Here is a 21303-nt window from a genome sequence, read left to right as displayed (position 1 = left end):
AAGCAGTGCAATTATCATTTAAAAGGAGATTTCAATTACACCTCAACAAAGCTGTTTCAAAAATAGATAAATAAAGGGAGATTCCAATGTTGGAATGTCTCCCCCTAAGCTACCATCACCTCCTTCATGGAAAATGACAATGGCACCCCCCTCTCTTTAGGGCCTTCTCCAATCCATTCTTCACCCTGTAGTGAGAATGATTTTCTTAAAGAGCAAGTTGACTATTTTAGTTATATAAATAGTCATGGATGCTCCAAGACAGTGTCAAGCTTCTTGTCCAAAGCTTCCAATGCCTTGCCAAGCTCCCAGCCTCACCTTGCCAAGCTCCCAGCCTCACCTTTTGACACTTGTTACTTTGATCCCTACTCTTAAGGAAAGTTTTCAGTCCTTGAAAGAGGTGTACTATCTCTTGTCTCTGGGCTTTTGTTCATATCCCCTCTTGCTGGAGCAAATCCTATCTTTTTTTTTTTTTTTTTAAGTTGTCAACTAGGCTGGATGGAGTCCAGTGGCACCATGTCAGTTCACTGCGACCTCCGCCTCCCAGGTTCAAGCAATTCTCGTGCCTCGGCCTCCCAAGTAGCTGGGATTGATTACAGGTGCATGCCACCATGCTATTTTTTATTTTTGTATTTTTAGTAGAGATGGGGTTTTGCCATATTGGCCAGGCTGGTCTCAAACTCCTGGCCTCAAGTGATCGATCTGCCCTGGCCTCCCAAAGTGCTGGGATTACAGGCACGATCCACCGTGCCTGGCAAGCAAATCCCATCTTTTTCACTTCTCTGTCTGGCTTATTTCCCCTCATCCTTTGGGTTTAGGTATCACTTTTTCAAGGAAGCATTTCAGGAGCCCTCCAGTGTGTCTCATGCTCCAACAGTGAATGCAGAGAACCTCCATTCTTCCTCTAGCACAGCTTGAAATGATCAGACTCCTTCTCTATAATTTCCACTGGGCCATAAGTTCCCTGAGGGAAGGAAGCTTCTCTGTCTTTAGTTGCATATGCTCTGTGACTGGCACAGGGTAGATACTCAATAAGTGAATAAACAGAGGTCTCTCAAGAACATTCCTTTGGTAAGAAATACCACCCAAGCAGAAAGAGAGACAATAGGAATTTTTAATGCATGGACAGGCCTGCAGGGGACTCTGGGCAGACTCACAGGTAGCAGGAAGAGGCAGGGTCCCACAAACTCAATAATGTCCAGCAAAAAAGAGAGAGAAGTCCTTAAAGACCCATGCTTCCTCACTGCAACCATCCTCAGAGCTTCCTTCCTGGTGCTGAAGAGGTCAAAACTGTCTCCTCTAGGGGTCAGGTCAAAACTGTCCCTCCATAGGTGTCCTCCAGGGGTCCATGGCAGGAAGAAAGCAGAGTGTGGCAGGAAGGAGGAAGAAGAGCAAAGGCCGCTTGGTCTCCACCTGAAAACTTCTGCCTCAGGATTGACAGCCATCCATAAGAAAAGGTTTAAAAAGGAGAGACTTTTGATAGAGTCAAATAATATCTTTGAAAAAATAAAAGATAGAGAAAAATGAATAATTCCATTGGTTACAAAGGTCTCTGTCCACTATCCACAGGAGAAACCATTTGCTTTGGCCTTGCTGGCAAGTTTCATCTGCTAGGCCCATCCTCAGCTGTCCCCTAGCCCACCCAGGCCCCAGGATCCAGGAGAATACTGCTCCCCCTCCCATGGAGAGTCTCTGTGCTCACGGAGGGCGATACCCTCCCTCACCGGCCCTTGGACTCCCCGTACGTGTTCCGGGCCATTGACACCATCTTCTCCTCACACGTGATTTTGGTGTCCTTGAGGATGCTGTACCACACCATGCCTGCAGGCCGGACCTCCTCGCTGCGGCAGAAAAGATAGGGCACCGTTTCCACACGGCTCTGGATGTAGGCACTCCGCAGGAGGCTGGAGCAGTGGCTACTCACCCTCTCCAGCCGCCGTAGAATCAGGTGGGCCTTCCTGAAAGGTAGGATGAAACAGCCATGATTAAAGAAGCCCAAATCAAGAGTTAGGCCTTTGAGATAGTGAGTAAATGTCAACAAACAAATGAGAACTTCTTCTCCCAATCATTTCCTATCTATTCCGGATCGGAGTGTGGAACTTCAAACACTTACTCAAAAATTACCCCAGAACCTGTCTTCTTCAATTGTGCAATGTGTTAAAAAAAATGAACAAGAGTGACCAGCCTTGGACTCTGATCAAATAGATATTATTATAATGATTAAAAAGCAACAAGAACAACTAAAAGTTATTGACACCATATGCTAGACACTGGGTATGCACTTTACATATATTTTAAATTTTTTATTTAGCCTTTATAACTATCCTGAATGTATTGTCTACCCCCTTTTAATGGGTGAGGAGTTCAAGCAAGGCTCAGAATAGTGACACTACTTGACTACGGCAAATATCAAGTTGGCCACTGGAGTTGGAAATAATCTAAATCTAGGCCTGACCACCCACAGTCCCTTTCTAACTGTCTGTGTTCTCATTTCATGAACTCTTTCACACTCTTTTCTCCCAGTCTGGAAACTTTGAAATCTTGCCCTTTGTGATTCCCTTTCATCAAATATATATATGTCCCCAAATCAGAACTTTTCTGTGTCTCATTTTTTTCCATCTTTAAAAAAATGATGATGGTCTTATTCTCAAGTTGAGTATGAGAAATGCCTAACACCTGATATAGAGCTCAGAGTAAGCTTTTAATAAATGATAGTTACTCTTATAAAGGATTGCTGGAATGAGCCCTCAGGATCAAGGTTACACTGAAGACTAGCCTTACCAAGAATCATTCTGTACTATGGAGGATAACCTTAAGAACTTATCTAGAGCCCTATAGGATGCTGCTGGGAGAAATCTGATGGCTGCATAGACAAATAAAACCAGGAAGGATTGTTGCAATCACCTAGTCTAGGGTTTTTCAAAGGTGGCACTATCGACATTCTGGGCTAGATATTTTTTTGTTGTGGGAACAATCCTATAGGACATTTAGCAGCATCCCAGGGCTCCACCTACCACCAATAGTACCCTTGCCCCAGTCGTGAATTGTCAAAATTCTTTAGACATTGAAGAATTTTCAATAGCACCCTTGCCCCAGTGAAACTGTCTTTAGTCATTGCCAAATATATTCTGGGGGCAATATCACCCAAGTTGAGAACCACTGACCTAGTCTGACCCACTTTCATTAAAAATGTGGAAACTGAGACTTAGAGAAGGAACAGAATGTCTTTATCCCAGGTCACATTACAAGTCAGCTTCAGTGTAAAGCTGTCTGTCTCCATGTGGAAACCACTTTTCTCTATGTTCCAGCATCTTCAAGATGCCCAGGCACCCTGGGAGGCTACATGAGAGGTTCTCTCTCCTGCTGTCCTCTCCATGCCCCTCTGATACCACAGGAGGGAAGGAGTTTTACAACAACAGACCCCACAAATGGGAGACTGTGTTAGGCACCTGCATAGCAGCTGAAAAAGGACCAGGCTTATGTGTGTATATTTTGTGGGCACAATTTATGAGGTGCGTTTCAAAAAGTCCTCTTTGTATAGTTCACCACTTGGGTGGAATATTTCCTGAGGTGCCAAGAATTCATCACTTCATAATCACACTCTAGCCACAGTCCTCTTTCCCCTTGGGCGAGTGCCCCCCCAAGGGGAGCCTGAGGAGTTTCTTTTCCATCCCTTCCATTTGAGTTCTTGCTTCGTTCTTTAATAATTCTGTGTCCTGGGGACATTTACTTAACATCTCTAAATCTGTTTCTTCATTTGAAAAATGAGACTGTTGTGAAGTTGAAGGAGATAAAGTCATTTCTTGCTGATTTATTGAGCATTTATTATGTGGCAGAACTTCTGGTAGAAAAGATGGACAAATGGAGATGACAATACGAGTGACAAAAGCAATTATAAAAGAAGTCACGAGAGCTGTGTGAAAACAGAGGAAGGTACTTAAGTAGGATCAAGGATGTCCAAGAAGACTTCCTATTATGTGTGAAACATGTGTTCAGTCTCCTAAATGAATAGGAGTTAAATAAAGAAGAGTAAAAGGCGGCTGGGCACGGTGACTCACGCCTGTAATCCCAGCACTGTAGGAGGCCAAGGCGGGTGGATCACAAGGTCAGAAGTTCGACAGCAGCCTGGCCAACATGGTGAAACTCTGTCTCTACTAAAAATACAAAACTTAGCTGGGTGTGGTGGTGGGCACCTGTAATCCCAGCTACTCAGGAGGCTGAGGCAGGAGAATTGTTTGAAACCATAAGGCGGAGGTTACAGTGAACCAAGATTGTGCCACTGTACCCCAGCCTGGGCAACAAGAGCGAAACTCCACCTCAAAAAAAAAAAAAAAAAAAAAAGTAAAGGTAAAAGTACAGAGATAAGAGATGCATAGATGTTCTGAGAATCTATGGCTGCAATACAGTGTACAAGTAGGGACACAGGGAAAACTGGAAGGAGTCAGAGTCAGGCTGCTGGAGCCTAGCAGCTAGGACAGTGGTTGTATGGAGTAATGATACATCCACAGGCTCCAGAACACTGACTGCTCAGGTTCAAATCCCAGCTCAGCCACTCACTCTGTGTGATACTGAGTGAACTGCTTTACCACTTGTTCCACAGTTTTCTTACGTTACCCACAAAATGAAAATAATAACTGTATCTACCAAAGTGTTATTTTTAAAATAAAAAATTAACAAACACATAATAAACTGTCAATAAATGTTATCTATGATTATTGTCTTGAGAGTAAGTGGGAGACTTATCGAAATATTTCAAGAAGCAAAGTAACAGGTTTGGAGCTGAACTGTTTAAAAATACTTCTGGTTGTTTGAGGAGAACTGAGTGGAAGCAGGCAAAACACAGAATTAAACCAAGTGGAGGCTAGGAGTGGTGGCTCATGCCTGTAATCCCAAAACTTTGGGAGAATGAGGTGAGCAGATCACCGGAGGTCAGGAGTTTGATACCAGCCTGGCCAACATGGTAAAACCCTGTCTCTACTAAAAATACAAAAATTAGCCGGGTCTCGTGGTATATGCCTGTAATCCCAGCTACTCGGGAAGCTGAAGCTGGAGAATTGCTTGAACCCAAGAGGCGGAGGTTGCAGTGAGCTGAGATCGTACCATTGCACTCCAGCCTGGGCAACAAGAGCAAAACTCTATCTCAAAAAAAAAAAAGTAACCAAGTGGAGTGCACAGTGAGGTGTTAAACTGTTTCCCATTGTTGTACTTACAGGTGTTGGTTTGATTTTTCTCTATACTGATAAAAAAAAAAAAAAGCTTCTTTTCTTGGTTTGCTCATCTATGCAAAGGGAACAGCAGATGGCTCACCTCATAAAGTTATAATGAGGGTTAAGTCAGTACATGTCAAACTCTTAGAAAATTACTTGGCACAAAGTAGCACCTGATGCATGCTAGAAAGTATCATCACCATTATCATTACTACCACCACCATCACTCTCATGGTCATCATCATTATTATATATCATTAGGTGTATTTTGTGTACCAGGCACTGCGACTGGTATTAACTAGTTTAAGTCTTGGGTATCTTTATAAGTCAGTGACAAGAGACAGGCAGATAGAAATATTAACAGCCTCTAATTTGGGGGCAGAGCACTGGGCTGAGGAACACTAAGCATGCTGTTCTGGGAATATAAAAGATGGACACCAATCCTCGGTTTGGAGACTCAGAGTAGTCGCTCAAGAGGATGCCACACCTGAGCTAGGTCTTCAATAATGAAACAGCATTTTCAGGTAGATGAGAAGGCAGAGGAAATTGCCCATCCCAAGTTAGACTGGAGAGAACATAAACCACTAGTTGTTGGAAATAATCAGTGCAAAGAATAGGTGGGAGACCAGTGAGCTTGGCAGGGATCAGACCAGGCAGACTCTTCCAAGTCATGACGTAGTATTTGGATTTTATTCTGGGCAATGGAGAGACATTTTCTGATTAGACAGTCACAGAAGTAAGCGATAAATATAAATAGAAAATGATGTTGGAAAAGACAATTCTTCCAACATGCCCAAATGCCCTTCTTCCAAAGGAACAGACAAAGCCCCCTTTTGCATGGATTAGGAAAATATATTTGGAGTGAGAAAATGATTTTGCCTTTAAGGAACACCTTGAGTTAGTAACAAAGGCAAAGCTAGAACCAGGGTTCCTGATTCCAGAGTCAAGATGAAGTGTTGGCTCTGGAATCCCAGATTTAAATCCCAGCTCTATAAATTACAGCTATGTGGTTTGTGAGCAAATTCTTCAATGCCACTAACTCTTAGTTGTAGCATCCATAAAATGAGAATAACAATTTTGTTGGGAGGATGAGATACTATGGACAATTTGCTTAGCTCTACGTAAATGTTAGCAATGACTGAAAGCAGAATATTATAGTGAAAAGGACACAGGCTTTAGAGCCCATAAGGGCAAGTCACTTCACCTTTCTAAGCCTCAGTTTTCTCTTGTATAAATGAAAATAGAAATATTTATTTTGTAGGGCTGTTGTTAGGTTGAAATGAAATGATGGCTACAGGCATCCAGCACAAGACTGGCACTGAACCAATGTTTGCATTTAGAAAACAAAGAAGAGGCCGGGTGTGGTGGCTCTAGCCTGTAATCCCAGCACTTTGGGAGGCTGAGATGGGCAGATCACGAGGTCAGGAGATCGAGACCATTCTGGCTAACACAGTGAAACCCCGTCTCTACTAAAAAAATACAAAAAAAACTAGCCGGGCGAGGTGGCGGGCGCCTGTAGTCCCAGCTACTCGGGAGGCTGAGGCAGGAGAATGGCCTAAACCCGGGAGATGGAGCTTGCAGTGAGTTGAGATCCGGCCACTGCACTCCAGCCTGGGCGACAGAGCGAGACTCCGTCTTAAAAAAAAAAAAAAAAAAGAAAACAAAGAAGAATTCAGAAAGTGAAGCCATGGAGAGAAGGGTTTCAGGTGCTCAAAGACTGGGAGGAAGGAAGAGTGGGAGTGAGAGAGACCAAAGGCAAAAATGCTGTCTAATAAATTGTAGGCAATAGAGATCCATAAATCAAAAGGCTAGGCGTGCTTCAAGTTTTCCCTGGAGGGGAAATCATAGGTCAGAGTGACCACTTTTCGCAAATACCGGAAATGAAATCTTCCTCATTGGAGATAGGACCCGCTGGGATAGGAAGCAAGAGGTGAGGGAGGGCCACCACATACTAATTTATTGTTTTATCAGCAGGTGAGACTGAGACAGAAATTGTTTGTGAAAGAGTCAGGAGGCCGGGCGCGGTGGCTCAAGCCTGTAATCCCAGCACTTTGGGAGGCCGAGACGGGCGGATCACGAGGTCAGGAGATCGAGACCATCCTGGCTAACACCGTGAACCCCGTCTCTACTAAAAAAATACAAAAAATTAGCCGGGCGAGATGGCGGGCGCCTGTAGTCCCAGCTACTCGGGAGGCTGAGGCGAGAGAATGGCGTAAACCCGGGAGGCGGAGCTTGCAGTGAGCTGAGATCCGGCCACTGCACTCCAGCCTGGGCGACAGAGCGAGACTCCGTCTCAACAAAAAAAAAAAAAAAGAAAGAGTCAGGGGCTGGGCCCAAATGCCACTTTGCTGGGAACAATTCTGTTCCCAGCACCATTCCCCAATCAGCTGTTGACTCACTAATCAGGACAGAGACCCAATTTCTAAGGGGGCCCTGAAATGGAGAAAAAGAAGACAGGCAGGAAGAAAACATTTCCATTCACCTCCCTCCCTCTGGAGTTGAGCCTCAACTCTGCCTTCTGGAGTTGAGCTTAAGTGTCTCTGAGTTAGCTGACCCCAAGCTTAATAAGAATTGAGGACATGATGTGGTTGCACAAAAATGGGAACATAACCTTCAAAAGTGGAGAGGACAGAGATTAAGGGAAGTAATGGCTTTATTCATGGTGTCCTTGTCAAGCTCCATCTGGAGAACCTCCGACACTTCTGGTAAGAGGGACACATGTAAACTGCAGCCAGATCATGATGCTGAGGGGTGTCTCTAAAGCAAGCCTGCTGAGCTGAAAGCAGGAATGGAGAGTGCCCATGGAAGAGGAGATTTAGGCCATTAGTTACATTGTTGTAGCAACAAAAGACAAATGGGCAAAAATCTGAGGCTCAGGGATGATAATGACTATAATTTATTGAGCACCCACTATGTGCCAGAAAGTGTACCTATGCAACATTATTTTACATCTAACCCTCAACACACTTTTAGAGTCTACAGGTGATACAAAAAGAGCTTCAAGCCAGTCATTGATTTGACCAGGGTGACAGGAGGATAGGGAGAAGTTTCAATCCTCTACTATAAGGCACCAAAGCATATGACAGAGCCACCCTAAAACTATCAGAAGACACATTTGGCTCAAAATAATAAAAAATGTAAAGCTAAAGTCCTCAAAATTTAGAATGGTTTATTCCATGTGGCTGTGGGTTCCCCATCGCTGGAGATGATTAAATCAATTCTGTTTTAGAAAGGGGTGTGGCCGGGCGCGGTGGCTCAAGCCTGTAATCCCAGCACTTTGGGAGGCCGAGACGGGCGGATCACGAGGTCAGGAGATCGAGACCATCCTGGCTAACACAGTGAAACCCCGTCTCTACTAAAATAATACAAAAATCTAGCCGGGCGAGGTGGCGGGCGCCTGTAGTCCCAGCTACTCGGGAGGCTGAGGCAGGAGAATGGCGTAAACCCGGGAGGCGCAGCTTGCAGTGAGCTGAGATCCGGCCACTGCACTCCAGCCGGGAGAGCGAGACCCCGTCTCAAAAAAAAAAAAAAAAAAAAAGAAAGGGGTGTGCTACAGTGGGAGTCGTAACAGGTGTTTGCCATTGTTATTTGTTTTTAATCTAAAAGGCATGAGAGCCTTGATCCACAGAGAAATATCATCTGATGACCACTCACTTCACAGCAAAATTTGCTGTGACACAATTGCCAAGCACTGAATTCCTGAGCTGAGAAGACCACTTTTGCTGAGGCTCTATTCATGACTCAAAGTCACACTGAAATTTCATCTTCAGGAAGCCTTCCAGATCTTCCCAGCTATCATAAGTCATGTTTTCCCATTTGCTGCTGAAGCATTTTATTTATTTGTGGAGATACATATCACATTTTTTCTTAGTTGTGCACATATCTTGGGATGCGATGTGGTTTCACAGGACACCAGCTGAATATCAGAAGACAATATTCTAAATTCAGACTCCAACACTTAGAGTTTAGACCTTGCAACTATGGACAGTTTACATAACTCCACATGATTCTCTGTTGCTTAATCTTCAATATCTATTGTTCAGGAGATTATATGAAATATAAATAACTGGGCCAATAATAGATGCTCAACTAATATTTCCCACCTGCTTCTTGGACAGTGTAGGTCTCCTCTGGTGTCCAACTCTTTACTATGCAAGAACAACGAATTAATAAATGCAAACTGCCGGGCGTGGTGTCTCACACCTGTAATCCCAGCACTTTGGGAGGCTGAGGCGGGCCGATCACTTGTGGTCGGGAGTTTGAGACCAGCCTGGCCAACATGGTGAAACCCCGTCTCTACTAAAAATACAAAAAATTGGCCAAGCGTAGTGGCGGGTGCCTGTAATCCCAGGTACTTGGGAGGCTGAGGCAAGAGAATCGTTTGAACATGGGAGGCAGCGGTTGCAGTGAGATGAGATTGCACCACCGCACTCCAGTCTGGGTGACAGAGCAAGACTTCGTCTTGGGGATGGGGGCAGGGAGGGAAGGAAGGAAGGAAGGAAGGAAGGAAGGAAGGAAATGCAAACTGACTTGAAGTGAGAAAATTTTCAGTCCTTAGCTTTCAAAACACAGCAGCTCTTCGGTAAGGGTCAATAAAGGGATGAAATGGCATAAAAGTATCATGTGGACCTAAAGAAATAATCAGGCAAGTGGGCAAAAGGTTTATGTGGATTTGTTTATAACATCAAAGAAATTGTAAGAAATATAGTTGGTTGTTAATACAAAACCAGATTAATGTGTGATACAGTCACATATTTGCATGACTAAAAGACCCTTAAAAAAGATAAAACATTGACGTATGTATCTGCAGGGAAAAACTTGTACGGCATATTGTTAAATAGAAATAGGCAGATATTAGAACATAGTTCATGGATTTGTTAAACATAGTAGAGATGATAGAGCTATGGTTGTAGACATGAACATATTCTTAAGCCTGTATCTGTTTCCCTATCTCCATGCATTTCCATATCTGTATATGGAAATACATATGTACACTGTTAACAATGCAATCTCTGGGGTAGGGTTGGGATTATGTGGCCGAGAGGTGCACAATTTTCATTATTTTATATATTTCTGTATCATTTGGATTTTATATAATGAACAAGAATTATTTCAGGACAAAATCAAATGAAGGTATTTTCATTTTAAAATATGAATATATACACATATATTTTTAAGCTGATGTGATGAACTTGTGCAATGAAGCCATGGTTTTATGACTTTCCAGTAGTTCATCAGGGTTACTTCCAAAATAAACCTAGATCAAATTTAGCCTCAGCTTGCTCGTATCCAACAGAAAGTCAGAAGCTCAGATACTGCCACTGGTTATACATCTTTAACACCAGGTTTGAAATGTGATTTGTAAGGTGACCACTGAAAATGTTTGCATTTGCTTTTTCTTTTCATCCACTCAGAAGAAATCATAAGACTTTTTCAAAAATGTGTTCTTTGATGACAGAAATGACTGAGTCTCAACTGATCCAAAGCTATTTCAGTTGGAACTGATGGGAACTTCAAGACAATAACTAACCTTGCTATACACTATCAGTGGGGAAAACAGATCCATGGGACACTTGTTCAACGTCCAAAGTCAGTGTGTTTTGTTAGTATTTCTTTGTTAGTAATAGTTACTTGGTATTAGTATTAGTATTTGTTTCTTAATTGAAGGTAGAATGGAAGATATCTTTAATTATAAGATATGTCAATGCTTTAATAACAGCCATTCAAGAAAAGTGGAATACAATGCTTAATGTACACATCCACTGTGCACAATCCGTCCTGATTTTAGAAATGCCAAAATATACAGAAAAAAGTTAAAAGTGCTTCTGAGATTATAGGAATATGACCCTAGAAGCCTAAGTCTGCTCTTGTTCCCATTATCTTAAAAATTCCGAGAGTTAATTCAACATATCCAAAGAAGCAGCTAACACAATCTTGGAGGAATACACAGTGACATACCAGGCTTGTTTGTTTTCACTAAGAACACAGCAGGGGATGTGTAACTCTTTTCCAATCCCATGACATGTTGAGAAAGATCCTGTGATGATTTCTGCAATCTATTCATAATGCCTGCCATGGAGGCAAGAGGAGCTGACATCATAAATACATCATTCCTGGTCCAGATAGGTCAATTTAATGGAAGCAAAATGTCCTCAAGAGATGGCTGTCTCCTCTCTCTCAATATGCTCAAACGTAACTGAAAGTATAGAGAAGCCCAAGAGTGGTCAAAGATTTTCTGACCCGAGAAAATTCTGGTCCCTGGCCACCTATGAGCTCGGTTTTTCAAGTCTCCTAATAGGAACCTTATGGTTGGGGACAGCTGGGTGTCAGCAGGTCTTCTTCGAGCAGCTGTTTGCAGTAACTTGTGATCATAAGAACTAGGCTCTGGGGGACACTGGCCTAATAGATTTATTAGGCAGAGGTAAGAGATGTCCTTTTGTCATTAAATCTTATGGGGACACATATGACCACAGATTTAGGAAAGATTTGAAAACATTTTGGGGTTTCGTGATTACATAGTCCAAGAGAATCCTAATAGAGCTCATCTTATGATATCAGTCCTCAATGTACTCCTGGAAAAAGCTCTTATCACTCTAGTCAACCTGGGTCCCTGAGAAACAAAATGTGCAGGGCTGGAGGTGAAATGATACTAACGATGTGTCTATTCTCTGGTCTTTATGACCTTCAGCGTTTTCTGGTTCCTTGGCTTCCCAGCTGGAAGAGACTTTGGAGTTCAGCCCTTTCATGTTACAAATGAGGTCCAGAATGGGGATGGCTTGTGTCCAAGGTCATACAACAAGTAGGTGACAAGGCTAGGACAGAATCCCTGGGCTCCTGGCTTTGGAGAAGCATCTTGCCATCTCTTATTTACACTGTGATGTTCTGCACACTTGCTAATCCTTGAAAGGCAGAGCAAATTTATCCAAATCGCTCCTCTGTTTAAAACATTTATATGGCTTCTGGGAGAAAGAAGAAACTTGTGAACAGAACTCACAAGAGCCCTCATGATCCGTCCTTTGCTAAACAATCCAGCCTTGTTGTTTTTGTTTGTTTGCTTTTCCTTTTCACCTTGAACTCTCCTCTTTCACTTTGAACTCTCTACTCCAATAAGATTTGTATTTTTAACTGAACTATATTCTCTTACCCAACCTTCTCTCATCTTTGCATTGGTAATTCCTTCTGATGAGAAGACTCTCTCCCTTCCACCTGGAGGACCCTTCTTCATTCTGTTTCTAAACTTAGAAACGTTCTTTCTTTCACAAGGATTCTTCCTTGAGCTCCAGGTCTGGATTAGCTGCTCCAACTTTCTGCATCTGGAACTTGGTCACTCCAAGTGTGCTTTTGGGGCCAACAACATTAACATCACTATGAGAACTTGTTACATTGCATTTTCTGGAATGTTAAAAGACGTCAGAGTTCATGGAATTCAATAAATGCAGAATCTCAGGCCCAACCCAGACTACTGAGTCAATTTAGATTGTAACAAGTCCCCAGGTGATTCTCAGGCACGTTAAGGTTTCAGAAGCACTGCTCTGAAATGCTCGTCCATTCACATGCCAAATGCCACTGCAATTGCCATCTGACCAATCTTTTCCTCATTACATGCTGAACCTTGTAAAGGCAGGATCTGTCATCTTCACTTGTATTTTTAGCCTCCAGTACATGGCCTGACACATAGTTAGCATATTAAATGAATGAATGAATGAATCAATCAATCAATGAAGTGAGATACCTTCAAGTCTTTTAATATTTGCAAGGACATTGCATTTCTTGGAATATTAGAAGACCTCAGAGTTCATGGAATTCAATTGTTTCCAACTGTGATCTAAAGGTTCTTGAGGGCTTGGAGAGACATAAGGGATGCTTGGGATTGGGTGGGGTGGAGGGGCATAGAAGAGGTGACCCAGCAGGTGGGACTCCAGGCCACCCACTCCAGTTTCTACCAGAACAAATCTTTAGTCATCTGGTCCACACATTTAATCATCTCATTACCCAATTACTCAACAACTAATTACTTAGCACCTACTTACAAATGTGAATATGACATAAGGGATCACTAACTACACATAGTTTACATTGTAGTGGGGAAGACAGATAATATGTAAGTAAACATATAAGCAATATAAGATTCTAAATCTAGTAAGTGCAGGAAAGATAGTTAAACCATGAGGGTGTGACAGAGCAAATGGGTAGACATTTTAGAGAATTCTCTGTGGAGGTGGGCTGTGATTACATGTAAGATTTATTTAGGAAAAAAAAAAAGCCACTGGTTAAAAAAAAAAATAACACTGTTCTAGTTCATCCTGATCATGTTATAGATGAGGAGACTGAAGGCCAGTAAGCGGCAGAGCCCAGGGTTGCACAGTGAGTTTATTAGCAGCACGAGGATAGATTAGGAGGCAGCTTCCTTGATTCCTGCTGACATAATCAGTGTGGGATGTTGGAGCAATCTCAGATATCCTCCTGGAGACTAGAAAGACCAGAGGAGGAGGAAGTTGGATGACAGGGTGGGGACGTTCACAGACAGTGGCTGGTGACTGCCTGACTAGGGGTTAGCAGGTTATCACAGTCCATTACTGAGTGGATTGCCCATCCTTTGTGGGCGGCCTGGCGGCCTTTCCAGAAGATTTATGTCCTGGAGGCCGATAAAGGATTCCAGGAGGCTGTAAATACAAAGTCAGAAGTGGAGATCTGGTTTAGCTTCCACACAAACTCCCTGAGCCCTCTGGGAAAGCCCAAAAGAGTGGAATGCCTTCCTCTGTCCATAGGAAAGATGGCAGCCGAGACGACTCACACAGCAGCTTTCATCTGGGGCTCTTCACTTCTGCCTGCCAGTCTGGCCCTCCTTTAGGTTTTATCTAAAGAACCTTCCTTTCATGTGCAAGGGAGAAAGTTAAAGTCCAGGACCCAACAGAACTGATAAGGCCTTGCCCTGGGGTGAGATCACTTTTATCCCTGGACCAAGCTCTCATTTCTGTCCCCGAGAGCCTAAAATTCTTGGAGGGCCATTGCAAATGTTCTAAGGGTTCAAGGTGAGAGCTCAAGGCAGAACTGGCCTCCATGTCAAACTCTGCACAACTCTGGGCAGCTCATTTTGCCCCATGGGACCTCAATTTCCTTATCATCCAAAAAATGGCATTAATACCCTATATGGTCATTTCGAAGTTTTTAAAGCATGAAGTGCTGCCCACTAAGTATTTCAGGAAGTCATGCGATTCTCTCCAATGCACCAATGCCACCCTGGCCTAGAATGCTATGCTGTCTTCCTGGGACTATTTTCACAACAGCCTCTAGAGCCTCACTGCCGCTTTCTTACCTTGACCCCTATAATCAAGCCAGAGGGATCTTTCTCCTTTGATGGTGTGATAATATTATTCCTTTTTGTGAAAAATACTTGAAAAGCTTACCATTACCCTAAGGAGATAAGACCAACTTCTTAACCTAATTTAAAGAGCATTCAGGATCTGGCTCCCACTGACCTCCCCCTTATTATCTCTTACCACTCCTGCTGTCACACACTTTGTTGCAACTACATGGAAATTCTTTAGTTGCTCCAAACACAGTGTTTACCAAAGTGTAGGCTGAGTTCCTCTAGGGTAGGGAAAGGATTTTAGGTGGTACTCAAGATGATCACAGACCCAATATTAAACAAAAATGAATCACATTTGCAAAAGTGGTTAGATTAGCTCTTGCATTCTCTTCCCCTCTTTCAGGTTACTTCAAAAAGAAAACATTGGGCCGGCCGGTGGCTCATGCTTGTAATCCAAGCACTTTGGGAGGCTGAGATAGGAGGATCACTTGAGGTCAGCAGTTCGAAACCAGCCTGGCCAACTTGGTGAAATCCTCTCTCTACTAAAAAAATTTTTTTTAAATTAGCCTGGCATGGTGGTGGGTGTCTATAATCCCAGCCACTTGGAAGGTTAAGGCAGGAGAATCGCTTGAACTCAAGAGGTGGAGGTTGCAGTGAGCCAAGATAGCACCATTGCTCTCCAGCCTGGGCAACAAGAGCAAAACTCCATCTCAAAAAAAGAAAAGACAATCTTGGTTTGGGGCTGTGTCTTTAACACTTCTCTAACTAATCTCCCTTTTGAAGGGACAGCCTCAGGCTCTGCTAGAATTGAACAACATTGTTTTCTGTTTTTTGTCTTATTCCACTTTTGTTGATTTTGTCCATTGTATTGAAGGGTTAGGTTTAATTTTCTATTAAGGGAAGATGGTGTTGGTTTTTCCTTTACAAGATAATGTTGTGTTTTCTGTTCAAATACATTTTTAATAAGAAGTGAATCTAAGAAAGAAATACAAAATAAAATATATATGGTGGTGAGATGGCAAAAGTCATAAAAGTGGTAGGCAAATGATCCAAAGTTGAGAAGAAAACTTCCACTGTCATGTAATATTTTCTCTTCTGAGCATTCCGTCAGGTAGTTTCTCTACTCCAAACACCTATCCTTCTCCCCAGCAACCCTTACTTACCTTACCCCAACTCAAATCTTAGGCCTCAGGCTCTCAGCCCCAGTGCAGCTTCATTGGGTGACCTAGACCAGATGCCTATGTCTTATGTGTGTTCCCAAAGAGTTCTGTTCTTCTGTTATCATGGCACTTATTATTCCTGCTCTACATAACTGCCTGTTTAACTACCTGCAACAGGAAGTTATATATAGGTAGCAACCATTTCTACCTTTTTACCATTGCATTGTCAGCAGCCACCACATAACAGGTGCTGTTAAATATATGCTGAATGGATGAATGTTGCTAGATGCAAGACATAAAATGCAGCCACCACTGCATATACTGCTTTATGAAGCTTTAGATGATAAGTGACTGTGCCTTAGTTCTGTTTGAATCATTGCTGATTCCTGGCATAGTGACTGGCATGCAGGACAAAAATAAAGCCTTCATACATGTTGAATTCATAAATTTATGTAGTCGTGTTCACTAATGGACTTTAGTCAAAATCATAGCTATTTACTGTAGAAAAACTCAGACTTCTTATGGAAGACTGAGAAAGGCCCTGGATTATGCGTCATGGCCCCGCTGCTGTTCTCCTCCATGATCTTGGTTAGGACACAGGCCTTCAAAGAGCCTAAGTTTCCTATCTGTAAAACGAGGTGGGAGATGAGCAAGGAGAATGATTAATGCAAAGAGCATCAATGCCCTTTCCCTATTAAACATTCCAGGAGTGCAGGAATCTAAAGTTCCAAGATTCTTTCATTCTCCCTGCTCATTTTCTATTTTTAGCCTTGACATGACTAAGGTGATAATCACCCTTATTTACTTGATAAAACCTATTCTCAGCCTATGGGGAAAGGATCCAGAAAAGTCAACTGGAAGCAAAAAGAATATGTCCTTCCAATCACACAAGTACGCCCATACCTGGGCCCCAGCTCATCCTCACTTCTCCAGACGAAGTCACCAAATTTTTCATAGTGAGAGTTGTAGTGGTGCTGGACTCGGAACAGCATCGAGGCTGAGACCTCCATCAGGGTGTTGTAGGCCATCTGCTGCTCCTTTCCACTTGTGTACCCATTGTACAGATTGTAGATCTTGTCAGCTATTTCTGAGAGGTCAGAAGGGCAGAAATTGATCACTGGGTGGTGAAAACAAGTAAGGATATAAGCATGGGCTTCAATAAGAAAGGCACAGTGGTGAGATAGTTTGCTTGCATAAGCTCTGGGAGCAGACAAACCTTAATTCCATCAGGAATACGTTATTGACTGGTTGTGTTTGGTTTCCTATCATCTGGAGGTAATGATGCCTATTCTGGAGGTGCATTGGGAGAACTGAATTAAAGAGTGGATACAAAGCACTCAACACAGGGCCTGGCACAAAGTTAGTGCTCATAATTGCAAGCTTAATTATCAATATAATTATTGTACCTGTGATTTTATATACAATTGGCTTAAATAAACTGTCTTGGATAATCTCAACGCCCTCCTTCTATTTCCCCTTTGTTGTATTTCCAACACATTTCTGTGATCAGGTCTGATAGCTCCCCATTTGAAACACCTTTCAAAGAAAATCCAAAGGCTTCTGCTTGCTGTTCATGGTTATTCCTACTGCTTCAGTTACTCCTGCTAATGAAAGTAACTTCAATTCATCATGAGTAGAAGGTATATTCTTTCAGCTTCAAAAACCCTGATCGAAGTCTCTATGTGGCCCTAAATCATTACTGACAACAGTTGCCACTAGGAGAATCTGGAAACTTAGAGTAAAAATGGGAGGAACATTTATATTACCCTATTTTCTACTCTGATTTTTATTTGTACTTTTTTTTTTTAAACAATGGACATGTGTTATTTTAAAATAAAATTTTTTAAAATTTATCAGGAAAATCCTTCAAATCCCCTCTCCTTTGGTAGCATATAAAACATTTATAATTGAGTTTATTATTGAGCCATCTGCAGAAATGTCTGTCTCACCACCTACAATGTGAATTACTAAAAGGTGGAGACCATGTCTCTACTGCATTGCTTGAACTTTTGAGAAATAATTGTTCAATTTTAAGTAGACCACCAGGACTTATGAGCCACTGTCACATTTTGCTAGACTTGATGTAGAAACTGCATCTACACAATGCTCAAGAACTAAGTATATGGTGTATCTGATTGACTAATTGTACTTTTTTCAGGTGTTTTTTTGCCTGCTGTTTACATCATGAACCGGGAGCACCAAAAACATTTAATCTTGCATGCTAACTGACTGATAATCACTGATGGTAGCTCTCTGCTGAGGATTCTGAGGCCACCATGGGACTGGATGGAACAGCATGCTGTGATCTGCTAATGATGTCTGCTATGGGCACCACAAGGTGAAATGGTCTTCTAGGTGCCATCTCTTTACTACTCTAGCAAAGACAAGTGGGAGAAAATGATTGGTCCCCGAGAAATCTAGGCCAAGGGACAAGATACAGTCATGGGGCTCTGACTCCCTACCATTCCAGGCCTGTAAGTCAGAACACAGATCATCTCTCTAAAAGAGGGGGAAGTCTTTCCACTGCCAAAGATATTGCTAGTCAATCTTAATTTTTCCCTTCATGAATTTGATTAATTTAGCTCCATGTTCCTCCTGTTCCCTTAGTGCCTGCCTTCACTTTCTTCTCCCTGTGCCGGTGTGTTGGTGTATGTGTGTATGTTTAATGATTAGTGACTGTTGGGCACAGAACTTAGGGGAAATATGGGAGTTACCTTGGAGTCAAAAAACTGGGTTACCTACCTTCTGCCTTGTTGTCATCTACCAGTGGACAGGCCGTCCTCAGGGTCACCGTGCTTAGCTCTGAGTGCCTCCCTCGTGTATCCACAGCATATAGAGTGAACCTGCAGCACAGCAAGAAAACAGAGCACCAGGCTGTGACTTCACAGAAGGCCCTGGGAGTTGCAGGGAAGAACACAGAGTCATGGCACATTAGGCTACAGGAAAAATGATTTTTAAAAAAGAACAATAATTATAAAGTATTTATTGAGCACTAACTGCCTACTCAGCACTTTGCACTTCATCTCAGCCTAAAAGGGAGGGATTTTCTTGTTACCCACATCTTGTCAGTGAGGACACTGAGACTTAGATTGTGTGTCTTTCCACTGTCTCAGTTCCTGAGGGACAGAACGGGGGTATTGAATTCAAGCCACCCGAGTCCAGGGTCTGAGAAGTGAGCCCTAATGCTATCCTTTATGGCTGGATATATCCATTTATATATTCATTAGTTTACTCATTTAAGAAATATTTATTAAGCATTTACCCCACACCAGGAAGTACTTTAAGTGCTAAGGTTATAAAGATGAACAAGAGAGTCCAGGTCACAGATCAAAAAAATAAGTAAAAATCAAAAAGTAAAAACAAAAAATCAGATAATCGTTTAGTGTGGAAGAAAATATACCAGAATAATGAGAAAAAGACTAATGCGGGAGTGTGGGGAATATAGGCTTCAGAATGTAGCCCATGAAAGCCTTCCTGAAGAAGAATCTTTAGGACCTAAGACCTGAATAGTGAGAAAGAACTGGTTTATGGAAGGAAGACCTGGGGAAAGAGCATTCTATGTAGGATGCTGAGGAAGTACAAAGGTCCTGAGGAGAGAAGGAGCCCAGACAGTTGAAGAAATGGGTAGCCAGTATGGCTGAAACAAAGGGAGATGAGGTAAAAGGTTGGTGGGAACCTTGTAGGCCATGCCAGGGAGACTGGGGGTTAATCTGGCTATAAGGCATATCCCCACCTTTCTGTGATGTCATCCGAAGCTCCATGCTATATTGGTGGGAGCAGACACAGCCTGTGTGGCCTTAGAAGGGAAGAACTGGTAAAACATAGACCTGGTAGATTCAAGTCTAATCCAGAGCACTTAATTCTTTCTAGAGCAGCCTCTGTCCTCTGTCCTATCTTGGGGAAGCTCTGTGACCCTTGTATTCCGAGATCTCCAAGTTCTACAGTTAAGCAAAGTCTAAGAAGGGAGCAGAAATGACTTTCTAGGTGATGTGAGCCTTAGAGGCCAAGAACAGTCTGAATAGAAGAGTTGAGCATCTGAGCGCTCTGCCTGCATCATGCCATCCTTTTTCACTAGCTTTTAAGGGTAGAGGCAGTAGTGTGAAGTGGGTAGAGGGTTCCCTACATTAAGCAGAAGAGACTGGCGTCCTAATGGCCCTATTTTCTTAACTCCTCCCCTGCATCTCAAAGTATCCCATGTTATAAAATAGGCAAAACACTGTGATTACCAAGTTTCAGAATGGTGAGCCCTGATTGGCCATACTTACTTGCCAATAATTACTTGCCATACTTACTTACTTAATAATTATAAGTTGGTTATACAAATTAATTATTAAGTGCTAAGACCCTAATATGTGTCAAGCACTGAGCTAAGAGTTACCTACATTAACACAATTAGTTCCCCGACACAATCCTAAATGACAGGTACTATTACTCTCTTTATTTTATATGTGAGGCTCAGAGAAGGGAAACAGCATGTCCAGAACCACTGGTAATTACTAGGATTGGCAATTTAAACCTTGGTTTCTCTGACTCTAAAGTTCATACATGCAACCACCCTAAGCTGTTGTCTTCTGATCACAGTTCTATAGAAACCAACTCTGTAAAAATGTGATTCCATTAGCTACATTTGCTGAACCCCAACTATGTTGAAGCAGTGCCATCTCATACGTTTTCTGATCTTATGAAAACGTGCTAAAAATAATCACCCTCATTATCTACACCTTTCAGAAGATAAAACTGAAGATTAAAAAAATTAAGCAATGTGTCCAAAGTCACAGGTTCAGAAAATTAAGGAGCCAAGACGATCATCTGTCTTACTCTAAAACCCACGCTCTTTGCTCTCAGCTGCCATTTTATTGCTCCCACTTGCAAGCTCAGAGGATCAGATCCGGGTTACCTACATGGGCCCTGCCAGCTTTGACTTCCCATGACCTGAGGCCTCAAAGGTTGTTTTAATAAAGGGTACCATGAGTCAAAACTTCTTGGTACAAAGGAAGCAGGGGGTGACAGAGGAAGGCGCCCAGTCTTGGAGAAGGCCATATGTGGGTTCATATTCCAGTTTTACTGACTAGCGTTGTGAACTTGGGCAAGTTGCTTCACCTCTCTGAGCTCACTGCACCTCTCTGCACCCAGCAACTGTGACAGAGAGACTGCCACCCACCTCACAAGTGCAGTATGGATAGATGTGAAATTTAAGTGCACTGTGAGGTAAGTTATCATTGGAAAGCCATGCAGAAGGGTTGAGAACAAGATCATAAATAAATTCGAGGAGGTGAGAGTAAGCAAGTGGCAAGGTGGGAAGTGAGAACAGCATTGGGCAACATTATGTAAGCACTTATCATCCACATATGGACCCATCTAGAAAGTGGCAGAGGCAAGATGTAAACACTAGCATGCATGTCCCAGAGTGCACACACTTCAGCTTGGGTACAGCATATTGTTGTCATTTAACACAGTGCTAGGCACATAGTAGGCACTTGATAAATACTGGTATGAATGAATGAATCAAAGCGTACCATCTCTCATTTCTCAATTTTAGTTTCTCCATCAATAAAATGAGGTTAATTTCACAGACAGTACATGGTTGTCTCAAGGATGACATGGAGTGATGCATGAGAAAGTGGCTTGT

At 42.5% G+C, this 21303-nt stretch overlaps 1 protein-coding gene across 3 annotated transcripts in view; it reads right to left on the bottom strand.

Moving 5' to 3' along the window:
* Nucleotides 1-1090: 1090 nt before the first annotated feature.
* ASTN2 (astrotactin 2) overlaps nucleotides 1091-21303 on the bottom strand; it is a 1009693-nt gene continuing 989480 nt past the window's right edge. For all 3 annotated transcript variants that reach the window (XM_033237645.1, XM_033237646.1, XM_033237647.1), the window contains 3 exons: nucleotides 18417-18517; nucleotides 16578-16761; nucleotides 1091-1955 (listed from right to left, as the gene is read on the bottom strand). In XM_033237645.1, the coding sequence (XP_033093536.1) occupies nucleotides 1718-1955; nucleotides 16578-16761; nucleotides 18417-18517 (523 nt within the window). In that variant the 3' untranslated portion in view covers nucleotides 1091-1717. The remainder of the gene's footprint in view (nucleotides 1956-16577; nucleotides 16762-18416; nucleotides 18518-21303) is intronic.

This window comes from Trachypithecus francoisi, unplaced genomic scaffold, assembly GCF_009764315.1.
Source record: "Trachypithecus francoisi isolate TF-2019V2 unplaced genomic scaffold, Tfra_2.0 Lachesis_group16, whole genome shotgun sequence".
In the NCBI taxonomy this organism is placed as follows: domain Eukaryota; kingdom Metazoa; phylum Chordata; class Mammalia; order Primates; family Cercopithecidae; genus Trachypithecus; species Trachypithecus francoisi.
Note: the sequence above shows the minus strand (reverse complement) of the source record. Positions and strands in the feature narration are given on the sequence as shown.